Source organism: Cyanistes caeruleus, chromosome 8 (assembly GCF_971803275.1).
Source record: "Cyanistes caeruleus chromosome 8, bCyaCae1.hap1.1, whole genome shotgun sequence".
NCBI lineage: Eukaryota > Metazoa > Chordata > Aves > Passeriformes > Paridae > Cyanistes > Cyanistes caeruleus.
Window position 1 is genome coordinate 30399318 of NC_141708.1, and position 14712 is coordinate 30414029.

General features: G+C 39.9%; 1 protein-coding gene across 18 annotated transcripts in view; it reads right to left on the minus strand.

Moving 5' to 3' along the window:
* JMJD1C (jumonji domain containing 1C) overlaps nt 1-14712 on the minus strand; it is a 174845-nt gene that overhangs the window by 44533 nt on the left and 115600 nt on the right. For 17 of the 18 annotated variants that reach the window (XM_086899813.1, XM_086899803.1, XM_023930199.2 and 14 more), the window contains one exon: nt 13711-13824. In XM_086899813.1, coding sequence (XP_086755939.1) covers nt 13711-13824 — 114 coding nt within the window. Of the gene's footprint in view, nt 1-3230; nt 3314-13710; nt 13825-14712 lie in introns of those variants that run through there. The other variant, XM_023930202.2, reaches the window with a different exon arrangement.

Sequence of the window (14712 nt, forward strand, 5' to 3'; positions counted from 1 at the left end):
AGAACTGAGTCAGCTGCATGTCTCTCTAGGTGATAATTCTCACCTGCTGGGGATATGTTCAACTCCAAGGAAGTCCTGAGAAGAATAGAGAATGACATTTCCCCTAGTATCAAAGAGATGCTGTGCTTTTCTGAGTATATGTGTTCTTTATCCTTTTGCAAAACCATAAAAGCAGGTTGAAACCACAGACCACACCATCAGATTAAGATATCACACTGGTCTAACCAGGAAGGAGAAATTTTTATTCAGAGAAGCATTTTCAAAGGGTTTATTCAGACAAAAATAATTTATCACTCAGAGTCACAGGCAAACAATTGCTTAGATCACCTGTTACATGTCAAAATTCCTTCGAGATCAAACAGGAATTTCCAGATAGTACTCAAAGAAAAACAAGTCAAAATCCCAATGAGAATTCTCCTACTCTCTCTACACCCCAAAAAAAATACTGTCCACAACACTGAGAACTATCTCCAGACGTGCTGAACCTACCTATTGCCCAAAGACCATACAAAGTGCTCTGAAAGTCTCAAGTGACCAGAAGTTCCTTTTGCATTTTAGGCAGACTGGTATTACTGTGGTAGGAAGACCTACATATTTCCACAGCTACCTCCTCCACAAGATCTGAACTACTGAAGAAACACATTTCCTCACCATTTTAAAACACTCTTCCAAGTCATCGTTCAGAAACCTGAGGGGAAAAAATGAGTTCATCAAGAGATGAAACCCTGGAGCAAAGAGGAACAAAAAAGTGGATTCCATTAGCTGCTCCTACCCCCAGTCACACAGCCTGTATGCTGCTTACGGGAGGGTACTCACATTCTGGTCAGCTGTCAACTCTCCACTGTCAGTGAAAAAGAGAAGAACTGACAATATGCACTCCAGGTAATCCAGTCCTAGAAAAACAGTGGCTTCTGACATTAAAAAGGTTTGAATCAGAGCCCTGAAGACTATATCTCAACACACATCATACATTAAGAACCTGCAAACCTTCAGTTGGGAAAGCTCCTTCTTGGTCATGGTGTCTCTGCATTTGGCTTCATGCATCAAGGACATCTTTCTAGTATCAGCAGGAACTCATTTCAGCTAGTGTTTTCTAGAGAAAGACTAAGTAGATTTTGCAGTCCTCACAAAGGTCAACACCACATTAGTCCTCGCCATCTGTGGCTTAATTAACTACAGCTTCCTCTCGCTGCTTAGAGGTTTTCTGATAATTTAGGACACGAATTAGACAAAAACTAATACATAACCAACTTGACAGTCCTGTTTACAATATTTACACAGTGTGCACTGCACATTGAAATAGGCATTTTGTCAGGACTTTAATGGTAGAAGGATCACATTTAATTTCAAACAGTGCAAAAGAAAACCTCAGAGAGCCACATGTCTGGAACTTTCAGTTTTGTTCCTGTTTCATAAATGAATATTAGCTTCTATAAAATTAACCCCTGACCATTTTTTTTTTCATTTTGCAGCAAATCATTTGTACAACTGCCCTGAACTTCAACAGCATAGAAATTAGGTATGAGAACTGCAGTGTGAAAACAAGCCAACACTTCCCTAATGATTGCCACAAGTCTTTAGAGAGAACGGTAGCAGCAAAAAGCACTTTTTAAAACAGAAACTGCTGAGAATTTATTAGTTCATTAATGCCATTTTTAGATTATTTTCTCCCATAAAACGAGATTTAATATTGTACCTGCACCAAGCCTCAAACACATTCATGCCAATTTTTATCCCTCATTTGAAAGCAGGCCTGTACAACTCTCTCCTATCTTTCATTTCTTAAGAACCAACAAAATCCTTTTCTTTTTCCTTCATCTTTCACTGATGTCACCTGACATGTGATTCTATCACTTTTCTGTAATGTCTTTCACTGACTGTAATTTTTAACAAACTTTCAATCTTAACATTGTCCTGCTTGACATCAGAGTGAGAAAAAGCACACAAAATGCAGACAGGCAGAATACCAAAGATCACAACAACAACATCACCTATGAACTGGTAGTATCCCTCTGCCCTGCTACCATTTTTTTTCCAGTAGTAAAAGATAAGAATCTACCTAAAACACAAAAAAAACTGGCAGCAACTGACACCCCTGAGGGTATTACCAGGCAGGCACTGCAGCTGCCACACAGACCACACCAGAACTTAGGAGGGAAATGACCAAAATCACTAAATACAGATCTCCTGCTGCTTCTTTCTAAACACAATAGCATGCATAAACCACTGGTAAACAGCATATTTCTGATTTCTCTATGACAAGTGAAAGGCTACCCCAGCTGCCATGCCACTGCAGCTGGTGGGCAGGAGGTCAGAGAGGCACTACAGGGCTCTGTGCACCACACAGCCAGACCAGCAATGCCTTTCTCCAGGGGTACTGCTTTGGGGAACATATCAACCCAACCAGGGCAACCTCCCTCCCACTCCACTCTTCTCATAGAGGGCAATGTCACCCACAAACACCAAGGCTGGAAAGCTAGAAAGACTAGAAAGTTTTCTGGGGAGACTGTAACTTCACAGTTTACCTTAAACGGCTTTGTCTGAGCTGAGAGAAGAGGCTTAGGCTTACCAGGCGACGCTAGCGCTTTCTATGTAAACCCAACCCACACTTGACCTATTTTCTGCTGTTCTGAGCGCACAGTCACAATTTACCTCATTCAAACCCAGCAGCTGCTGGGCTACATCTGAACCAGTTAAGTCAAGCTTGAAGGCACAACCCTGACCCCTAAACCAGAAAAGTCAAGGTCAGCCCTACTTACATGTACACAGAGGCACAGCCACATGGGGAAAACAGGGATGGGCAATGACCCCAGCTCTGCGTGCAGGGTCCAGGACAGACAATTGGGATAACTAATCCCCACCCAGCAAGAAGCTCTGAATGCACTGTTCCAAGGACAAATGTTTATAGATATTTCAGACCACATACATTTAAAGATTAGAGGTTATTTTCAGTGTATAACAGGAACCACTACATTTCTGTAAGTAGGAAGTTAAAATTACAAGGGGAAAAGGGATGAGGAATACAAATTTTGTGATTTTCCAACTGTCAGTAAAGTTGACATTTCTCAGGAAAAGCTATCAATGATTTTTCTACTGCTCACCACTCTTCCCTATGCATAATACTGCTCCCCACATACTCCTACTCCCTTCCCCATTTTACCTCAAGAGTTGAAACTGATTTTAAAATTTTAATTATCAGGTTTGAGAATCAGGGGGTCAAGGCTACATACACTTCTCCATGTTCTGATTTCAGGCTTGAAGTTACATCATTACATTGATTTTTTCAGTTCTGGAGGTGTAACTGATATACCTGCATTAAGAACATAAATATACAGGGAGGAAAAAAAAATCTGACTTGTAGTCTAATATTCTCCAGGATTTTAACTTACTAACACAAAAATCAACAGAGGTATTTGTCTTCTTATAAAATTATCAATACCTCAGGTGAAATGGGCATGGTGTAAAACTTACAAGTCAGTTTATTATTCTTCTATCTATAGATGACAATCCAGAATGGGAAAGCAGAGGCGAAATCAGAGCAGCATGAACATGGACAGGATAACATCCAGCAGGAAAGTAAGCAACAACCAATGGATAAGCAAAACCAAACCTGGTCTAGAGAAATATTGTCAAAAACCCGCCTAAAAACTGTTCTAGTGACATTTACAATAGTCTTGCACTTGAAAATAGAGATTTAAAAAAGTAGATGACCCTTATGCTGACAAATTATGTTACTCTCTCTGAGCAGCTAGGACAATCTGTGTGAGAAAAGCAAACTCTTCCCCCAAAGTCAGGTATCTTTTAGCATCTAAGGCTTCTCCAAAAAAGTAGCTCCTATCCATGAAACAGAGGGGCTTTCAGCTTCCATCTAGAACACTTACATTCTCACACATACAGACAAATAAAGGTCAAATGAACTACACTAGCCCATGTACACCTTCTCTCTCATTTTGATGACACAGCCACACATTGGCTTTTCTTTCATTTTCCACTGAATCACATTTCCTTCCGCTTCCTCATGGCAGGCTCCACATATTTATCACCACCATCTCAGCAATATGCAACTTGCACTAATTTGGCATTTTCTTTTTTCTAATTGTGAGAGAAACAGGGAGGGAGTACTGGTCCTAAGCCACACAGTCATGTGGCTATACTGAAACAAGCCTCTGAGTCACTAAGCCACTCACTGCCACTATGGGGAAAGAAACCTCAAAGTGCAGACATTTCCCTGAAGCAAGCAATTAGCAGAATGAAATTGATGCTAACAAGGAGACAAGTAAGTAAACTGAAGAAATCTCTTTTGTCCATTGACACCAAAAAAATTTAAACTGTGACACCCTGTGAACAGCTTTCAGAAGGCATCCAGTAAGACCCAAATCACATCAGCTGAAGGACAAGAAGTACGGATGAAGGCATCTTTAAGCAAAAAAGGAAGTACATTCTGTAGATCACTAGTTGTCTGGATTAGTGGGCTGCTAGAAAGGCAGTCTAATGCAATCAGAAACCAAGCAAAGACATGAGGCCTGCTCAGACACTGACCACTTTACAATAGACACATCTTCCTTGCATGAGGGACAGCAGAGGTTATCTGTGGCAGCTGGCAGTAGCAGTTGGAAGGCCGTGTAGCACCACAGAAAATGACTGACCAGGCAGGTCATCTCTTGGGACACGGTAGTCACCTCCATTGAATCTTTTAGAAGTTGCATTACACAGCAACACAACATTCCTTGAGAAGACTACTGGTAACTGAGAGCTTACTGAAGGAAGTGAAGGGCAAAGGCCTATCAATTCAGTTCTGCAGAAGAAAACTGCAGAAAACTAACTGTCTGTGTCAGTATGATGACAGATTCTAGAATCAACACCACCTCCTGAAGATATCCATCAGTGTATCACTCTTGTGAATGACTCCCTGCTCTGGAATGTGAACTACCACCAGCTTAGATTACCAACAGTAATCACACAGCTACCTAGTTTCTTCTAAAGACATCCTCAATCCTATTTACCCAACAGGAACTCTGGAAACATATAACTTACCAGCTCCTTTTCTCTGTAACTCATGAGGATTATAGGCAGAAAACAAATCCCTACAAATAATAAAAATATTTTAACTTTTACATCAGATCCCATCCAAATGTTCTTGAAACCCAGTGTGCTTTAGTCCACTGAATTACATTAATTTTTTATTTTCAAGTGGCTTTCAGGGATTTATTTGATACTGTGTTTCTTAGAATACAAATACATTGGCCAACATGTTGGTATTATGAAAACAGATCAAGATAAAACTAAGTTTTCTCACATTTTAAAAGCACCACTGTATTTGCAGGGAACTTTTCAAAGTTAATTTCTAATAGGATTTGAGGCAGCATGGTCTTTTTTTCCTGTAGAGAGCTCCATTAGGACCTGCTGGAGCCATTTTAGAAATTTTCCCTATAAATAACAGATCTGACCCGCTGGAACATACACACATCATAGCTGGATTAACACTACAGCTCTGCAACTCTGGAGAAAGCTGTGTATATGCCTTTTATAGAACTGATGAATAACGGTCTTGCTAAGAGGAAAGATTTAATTGCTAATCAGAAAACGGGGATATTTCAGTTATTGCTGCAATAAATTCCCTGGGGTAAACTTAGGAAAGTCATTCAGAGTTTAAAATTGATACAATAATCTTCTATTTCACAGTATTTTTTCACAGATAAATCTCCTAGCATGCAGAACCAAAAAAATTCTATTGAAAACACAATTCAAAATGGAACAGTATCACTTGGTAAAGAAAAAAAAAAAGAAGAAAAAAGCTCAAGCCTGTCAAGCACTGTAATTTAGCCACGAAGTCTTATACATTCTGAAACCTGCTTTAACCTGATTTTATCTGCTATATACCAAAATGGTGTGACATGGTGATAAGACAACAAAAGGGAAGAAAACATTCAAATGGGGTAAAACCCCTGCCTCTATGCTTGAAATAGAATTTCCAAACTGCATGCTTAAAATTCACAACTAAAATTAAAAAAAAATTAATTATTAGTGAGATGCACAGAAATTACTATGATTCAAACTCACTTGCTCAGAAAAAACCACTAAAATACTACCCTCAATAATACTAGCAGATACACTCAAGTAGAAGAGGTTACAGGGGAAGAATGGGAATAGCTAATTTTAATTTCATTCAAAACACAGGAAATGTTTGCTAGATTGAAGGGGGGTGTCAGTGTTTACAAATAGTAGTAAAAAGACTTTATAACTGTAATTACTAGTATGTTGTTAAAAATAATGCTCTGTACACATCAAGGCCTCCACAAGCCCTTGGTAAATTATTCCAACATCTAAGAAAATAGCAGGATTCATACTTGGTTTTAATTTTAAAAATTCAACTTAGTATAAAATTACTTGAGTTTCTCCCCAGATGTCTGGCCTGGAAGAAGAATTAGATACACAGACCTGGAACTGCTATAGCTCTCAACCTCTACTAATTGCAGCTTGCTGAAGGCTGTGGAGCAGTTCCCATGAAGCAGTAACCCCCAAACAACAAATTATTACTTCTATTAGTGTAGTTTCAAAACCGCATTCTGTAAGAAAAAGGTCTAGAGTAGCAGCCAGAACAAAGGGACATTGTATCCAAGGGATGAACAAAAGCAAAGAAACGCATGAGCATTTCAGAAAATTACCTATTGTGCTTATCCTGTCAAGATAAGGCTTAATTTGGGTAAGAACACATTTTCATGAAATTCAAGTTTCCCCCTACCTGAAATGCAAGAATGCCTACTCTCTTCCTGCTCTGGGTAAAAACTCCCATGCCACACCGCAGTTTACTTGCATTCACACTTCTGGGATCCCAAAAGCACCAAGAATCCAACAAAGAGCAACTTGGGAAACCAAAAACACAGGGGCAAAGCAGCAACTGGTTATAATGTGAAACAGATCTCTCTAGGAGCTGACTAGGAGTCTGGATTACAGAAGCAGAGTTGGTCAAGACCACCACGTAAGAAAAATACTTTAAACTTTCATTTTCAATAGATGAAATGGAAATTTTAAGGACACAGAACCAAGAATAAGGTTTCCTTCACTTACTACTGAGTGGTATTTTCCATGGATTTTTACTGGTGAAAAAGAAATCACTTGTGATCAAACGCAGGAAATTTTTACCCAGAAACATTGGATGGATTTTTAAACTCCATAACCCAAGCATGGCTTTTCAAAAGTACCAAAATATGTCAGTAAAAAGATTTGATAATCATCTTCAAAGAAGAAGCAGATTCCATCTCTTCCATTCTGAAATCCAAACTTTTAACTACTTACTTAAATACTACCTCCTGGAGTAGGATTAATAAAATCAAATAATAGTACTGACTGGTTTTTCAGAAATTGTAGGAAGAATATGAGAGAGAAAGGAACTGTCTTTTTATGGATTTGAGTGTCATCTGCATTGTAGTAGCTTACCAATGGGATAGCTCAGCTTATCCCAAGGATCTTGCAAATCTCCCCCCCCCCCCCCCCCCCTCCCCCTTTCCTTCATATCTTCATATCTTCCCACAGCTTCAGCTCCTGAACTCTCTCATCTGGAGGAGCCACAATACTTGTGGCAGCTATGTCACCCTCCGACTGACTTGATGCCCCCCCCGCCCCCCGCTCACTTCTGTAAGGCTTGTCAGATCTGAAGAACTCCACACCTGTGTCAAACCTTGCTGAAAGAGACAAAAAAAGTGATTGAAGCTCTTAACTTCTTCACAGATCAAGAAAGGTGGCATTTTATTCCACCTCTTTTGAGAAAAGAAAGGTAGTTCTCAAACAAGCAGCTCTTTATCGAAGAGTTGCACAAATACAAGCTTAGGGCAGATGATATTATATATATAACATGTCCCTCTGACTCTACAAATGGAAGGCACCAATCCCTCCTCCCTCATTCCTACGTCTTCTTTTGCAAGCACTCCAGTGAAACTCTTCTGCCCTGCACGTTTTACTGGGAGTGAAGACTGGTATGAGTCATCTGACCCACTTCTAGCTGGATGCAGCTTTTTGCTTCCCCACATGTGTACACTTAAACTTAGATGTGTCAGTAACAAGCTGTTTAGACCATCACTCTTTAGAAGGCTGCCAGGGAAGCCAGCTGGACTCCTTATGGGTGGTCTACAGACATGGGAAAGAATCAAGACAGTTCTTCAGCACAACACTGAGAGGAGAGGAGTTATAGATGCAGAAAGCTGTGTGTGCCTAGGCTGCCTGTGGAGGAGTCAAAAGCAGGAGGGGAGCACATGGGTTTTGTGGCCAGCACCTGGAGTTCCTGAGCTGCTTCTGGCAACCTCAAAGGGTGGGACCAACCCCAAAAGGTCTTGCCTGCCTCATCAATGAAGGTTCAAGTTTATGGGAAAAGCAATTTTCAGCCACAGTAGTTATTTTTAAGCCTGAAGCTTAAAGTAAAAGAAGTCTGAAAGATGAGTGCACATGTAATTATGGGGTGCTTAAAATACAAACAGAAAAATACTATTTTAGCCCTGTTTAAAGCTCATATTTAAAGATGTTTAAAGAATTTTTTATATGCACATGTCATTACTACACAAGCCCAGCTTACTTGCGCTTACAAGCAAACAAGTCATGGAACCCAAAGGCATCCAGGTCTGAAATATCCAATGTCTGCCCATAATGAACAGAAAAACCGAACAGTGGAGCTGCCCATGGCCCCTTCACTCGAGTCTTTCTTAAAGGCATATATGACTTGAATTTGTAATAGATCAAGATAAGTGCATATTAGGTTTCTGATGTACCAACCATGATTAGTGAGAAAGTTGATTATTTCAACAATCTTTAAGGCATATTAGACATTTGACCTGCCAGCATTCAGACGTGGCACACACATTTAGAAAAAGAGCAAAGTACCGGTGCCTATCACTGTTCATGCAACACCTCCCACAAGGGATTTCTCATTGCCCTATCTTTACATCTGCAACCTTCATCACAGAGGTAGACAGGCAGACTGTACCATTTTGAAACACTAAAGCAACCAGGCTTGTCTTCCAGAGGGAAAAAAAAAAAGTTTTGAAGGGGTGTGTAAGGCCTGAAGAGAAATTTCACCATAAACGTTCATTCTTAGCAAGACTACTTTTTTTTTTAACCAAATTAGCAAGTGTAGTTTTTGAAGACTGTGCACCCTTCCACTTTTCTCCCTCAGTGGTAAAATACCCTTTGAAGGAAGTGTAATGAATGTGAAGGAACTTCATTTGAATTCTGTCCTGCCTCCACTGTGCACATTTGCTCCAGTGCTGTGTGCTCAGAAATTCTTTGGAAATACGTTATCACACACAGTATGTACATATTTGGAAGTATATAATCATGTACCCTTACTTCGCCTGACCCAGATACACAGCTGAAATGCACTCAGTGCTTCAGGCAAAGCAGTCTTTTCAGATTTTTCCACAAGCATATTTCACTATGAAAAAACAAGATATAAAACAGTTTTTGTTATTCTTCATTTGCTTGTCTGAAGTACAATGCAGCTGACTCCAGCTGCTTCAGCCAGCAACAGCAGAATCACACACTTCAGCCCAACAGTGTCACACACTTCACACACTTCAGCCCAAACATCACCCACGGCAAAAACACCACTCTGATGAGGTCACACATACCATAAGCTGGGCTTTAATCCTTCACATCCTCATCTATAGTCCTTCAAGTAAACGACAGTGCTTAAATAAATTAAGGTATGATTTGCTTTGCTGCTGCCTAAACATGTATCACAAAACAGACACACAAAGATGTCACAGAACAGTACAAATAACTTATTACAGAAAACCATTTCAGTCCAAAGTATATGGTTTGGGTCACACTTGTATGTGTCGACTTAACTGTAATTTTTCCTTAAAACCGCTTTTTGGAAGAAGTGTTCATTTTCAGACTATACCAAGAGCTATCATTAAACCCACTACACTTGTGAGTTTTTAAACACATACATGATTAAGAACATACATAATATATTATGAATGCAAAGTGGAATTCATATTAAGGACCTAACTTACATGTCCATTTCAAGACTACACTTTTTACAGATACTAATTTGACATAAAAAATTCATGTTGTAAACTTTATGTCTATTATTTCCTACAAAGGACAGAATTTTCATTCCATTGCTAAGCAAAGTACCACAGCAAATGTTCACATCTGCTTTTATCCTCAAGATCCCCTCATCACCACCATAAAAATGACTAAATGGTCTGACCATCCCAGATTAATGAATGAGTCACTCAGTCACACACAAGTTTCATACACAATAATACAGTTTACATCCTCCATGAAGCTACATAGATAAAAGCCATCAGAAACAAGTTGCAGGTTGGTGTTTATGGCACCAGACATACAGAATCCAAGCAATTTCTATAGAGAAGGGCAGGATTCTACAAGAACACACGTAAGGCAAAAGAAGAACCATATGCACATTTAGCAGTAAAGAACAAATTCACTGGCAAGTGTTATAATTGGTACAGCAAACCTTGAGAAGACATGGAAGTAGGCTCATATAATGCAGCTGCACACCCTACTTTTAATAATGATATTAATCTAGCCCATAGCAAGGTCGTTGAATCTCTTAACTGAAACATGTTTATTTATGCAAAGAGCAGACATGGCATGGGAATGCATGGGTCACGATTCCCCAGAAGTCCTGCCAAAGTCTCTTTAATCTTGTTCTGGAAGAACCACTTCTGGTAATTTAGTTCTTTGCCTACTCAAACTTTGTTTTTCCTGCCAAGTCTGAAAGGGTGCCAAGTGCGCTGTTTTGTTTGCTTTGAGCAGTTGTCATCTTTACACTGGACAGCAGCACCTTCTTCATGAAGCCTTTTGGCCCAATAGTTATGTGAAACACTACTGTTTCTTTATCAGAACGATGTGAGCAGAATTTGTATCAAATACTCCCCTGTTGCCCATTACCAGTATTATGAGTCTATGTAATGATGGGAAAAATTAATAGTTAAGAATTGGATCTGAAGTGAAATGGAGTCTTCCCACACAAATTCAAACTTTGTTTGTTTTGGCAGAAAGATCCTGGAATTTTAGGCACTAACAGCAAAATGCAATAAAAAAGTGTTTAGGTCACCATGGTCTCTAAGGACTTCACATTGAAAATGTGCAGCTATGAGAGCTCAAACAAAAAGCTAAACATGTTTCAGAAGACTCAAAGTTAACTCATCCCTACAAAGAATGATTCCGCAGTTCTGTGTTCTGCTCACAAGCAAATCAATACTATTACAGACTAAACAAGGGAGCAAAAAAGCCATTTTTTTTGCAAAGTAGATAGTAACTGGAAATTCAGTGAAGATTTATCTAGGACCAGGTATATTATGGCAAAGAAAACAGAGGCCAAAGAAAAGGGGGATCTTTCAGAAAAAAAATACAAGTACAAACTACCGTACATTAAATGACTAATAGCTAGAAATGTGATTTTCAGCATTAACAAAAAACAGCACACAAAATGAATAGAAACTATATGTACTGTTAGTACATATAGTTTCTGGCCTCTTGAATACATTATCATTCAGTAAAGCTCTTGTCTGTACAATTAACTTGTAAAACTTGGCACTGAGATATTGCTAGCCCTGCAAAGAGACATTCCTATGAAAAACATTTCTCAAGCTTTTTAAAATCATTCAAATAAAGGAATTTTGCGCTATCCATCAGTGAGCACAATGCTGTTTTATGTTACTACACTCAATATTGAAGCAATATCCAGTTAAAATGAAAATTCTGGGCATTTTAGTACTTAAAGGAATCTGCCAGCAAACCTCTTATAACGTTAAAATAAACAATTTAAGTCTCTTGTTACCGAACTAATCATGATGGATACAGATCAACAGGGTCCATCTCAGGTTTCAATAGGTAAGTATTTGCTCCGTGAGAGGAGGAAACATCCTTATCTTGCACAGAATTGCCTTCTATGTGTCAAAACCAGAGGCCAACAGTTAGGGAGACCAAGCTTATCTCTGGAACTATTTTTGACAAGCTACTGCTTTGTAGCAGTTTTTGATGAATATCTCTTTGAGAACTGAAATTAGCAGACACTGCTAATTTCAGTATTAGCATTCAGTACTCCCAATCAAGATAGTATGAAGCCAGCTGTTCTTAAGACATATTTTTTTAAGTGGCACCTTCAACCTGAATGCACCTTCCCAAAATAAGGTGCTTAGAAGTCTCATGTTCTATCAGTCAATATTCTTTGAAGAGCCTAAAATGCATAGCACATTGCTATTTCACTGCTTGGCAATAGCATTGCTTAACAAAAGGCAGTCCTCCTGTGTTCAGTTTGCTTTGTTCAGATCAGAAATGACCCAATGCCAAAAGGAGATTGATTACTGTTACTGGAATGAGCATTATCAGACACATCTTGACAGACTTCAGGCAAAGGACAGATACTAGCACCATTATTTGCTTTGCAAAATTAATCTGGAAGGCTGTGGCTGGAGTCTGAGGGTGAATTTACACTTCATGGCTCAGCTGATTTAAGAGGTCGCTGCTGCCAAAGGAGGATATCCCACTCTGTGTTGCGTCATCCTGACCCCCTCCATGGAAGAAGCCACAGCACTGGATGCACCCTGAGCTAATCCAGCTCAGCTCATCAACATCACAGGCTTTTCCCCCACATCGTGTCTGCCCCCTCCCATGTTCAAAAATCAAGGCTGTGCTGATTTAGAGGACTGAAGGCATTAGTGTAGGGTCTGATAGTGGGAACTGTTGTCTGCGGCAGAGTCAAGCTGTTCTAGCTGCTCGAGTCAAAACATGCAACCTCACCCTGATGAGAAATGTTCAACTCATTCGGCTTCCCTACCACAGACACACAGAAACACCAGCCCTTCCATGAACTGAACCTCCCTCTCCTTTCCCTAGAATTCTCTCTCAGCTACTCTATATCTAGCTATATATTTGGCATTGGGAAAAAAAAAAAACCCATCTTGGTGAAGCAGGAGGGAAGAAAGGGTGTCAGGACAAAATTACACAGCATTTATTCAGGGCCATCTGTTATTCCAAGCCTCTAAGTACTATTTCTTATAAAATAAGATATATTTTATCACCAGTATACCATCCAAGCCATAAGGAAGAATTTATGGCTATTTTAATTGCAATCAGTACAGCACAAGTTGAAGTACTTTTCTATTTGTCACAAAAGAGATTTTCGGACTTTCTTCTGAAGAAGGAGGAGAAACACTAATTCTCCTGTTCTTTAAATACACACACATTAATATATTTCTAATTAATGGAGAGGCACTAAAATCCAGGATACTGGAAATTTTAGCAGGCTTAAAAACAACAGTAAGAAAAGTATTTGTTTTTGAAGAAATTAACATTTTCTGCTTTCATTTTCCAAGAGAACCAAAAACCAGTTAAGTGGAATATCACTGTAATCATGCAAAGATCTGGAAATGAAAGATTCAGAAGGAGGAATACTATCTTCTATCTGCTCTACAATTAATGGTACTGGTTAACCTTTAAAGGGGTCAAAATACTGAAGGTGCTACAGTAATATTCATGGCACAGTACTCCTTGACATGATCAGATTCACTAGAATCATATATATAATCTTTCACAAAACAAGGAACAATCTCTGCCAATAACCAATAGGAAATTGTTCCTGTAACACAGAACTTGAACATGAAATGCACTTTAACAACAATAAAATCATGGCTTTTAAGTAAGTTAAATGAATGGTACTTATACACTAGTCAAATGTCTTACCTGATAGGGCTGAAAGGCACTATCTTCAGTTATGAAATCCAGCTGTTTGTCCACAAGGAATTCTACTGCAGTAATTGAATTGTATACACTTTTTCCAACCACGGGCTTGAATGTCTATCAAGGAAAAAAGAGAAAATTAGGCAACTGAAAAAATCTTCAGCACATCGAACCCCCAAAACTGTGTAAATACATACATATTCTTCCATCAAAACAAGATAAAATGGAGTAACAGTTACTAGTTATACAAGAAAGGAAGATTTTGTGTTCTGTCAGTTTTTTTTGCTTTGTGCCGTTGGAAAACCAGCTTAAAAAAATATAAGAACTACACCATACATTCTTCTTTTCCTTCACCATGCTTAAGCAAGATTGTTTACCACAGAAGCTCAAAGAACAGGAGCACCATTCCATCCTAAATACACAGCTGAGCCCGCAGATCCTCTCTCCCTGCCTGCAGGACCAGCTAGCACAGCAGTGATTATACTAAGGACAGCTCAAGTGGAAGCAGACTGCAGAGAAATCCCTCCCCCCCTTCCTGTTCTGAAATCATTCACCTTGCCTCAAGTCAACCATATCATTTCCCTGCCCATCTCTGAACTGTTCTGACTCTGCTCCTGCCACCCCCGCAGCCGCTCCTCCCTGCAGCAACCGGCTGCTCCAGCACAACGCCTTCTGAGCTCACAGCACCGGCACGGGCATTTCGCAGCAGTGGGAGGAGGTTTCCTGAGTCACTCCGTGTGCTGGGAAAGCAACAAGGTGCTGATGACCCTCGCTGCTGGAGGAAGCAAGAAATCTCCCAGCTCTGCTGCAAAAGCCAGGCACAGAGAAAGACAGCAGGGAGTGAGAGGCTCCCCGACACCGTCGTACAGTCTCCAAACCCCCTGCTCTTATCCAGGCACAGCACGATGCAGCAGGCAAGCAGGGAGGGCGCCATGACTCCAGGGGATCTCCCCTGAGAGGGTACAAGAGGCGGTCCCCTTCCCTGCTGGCTGGATTTCCCGGAAC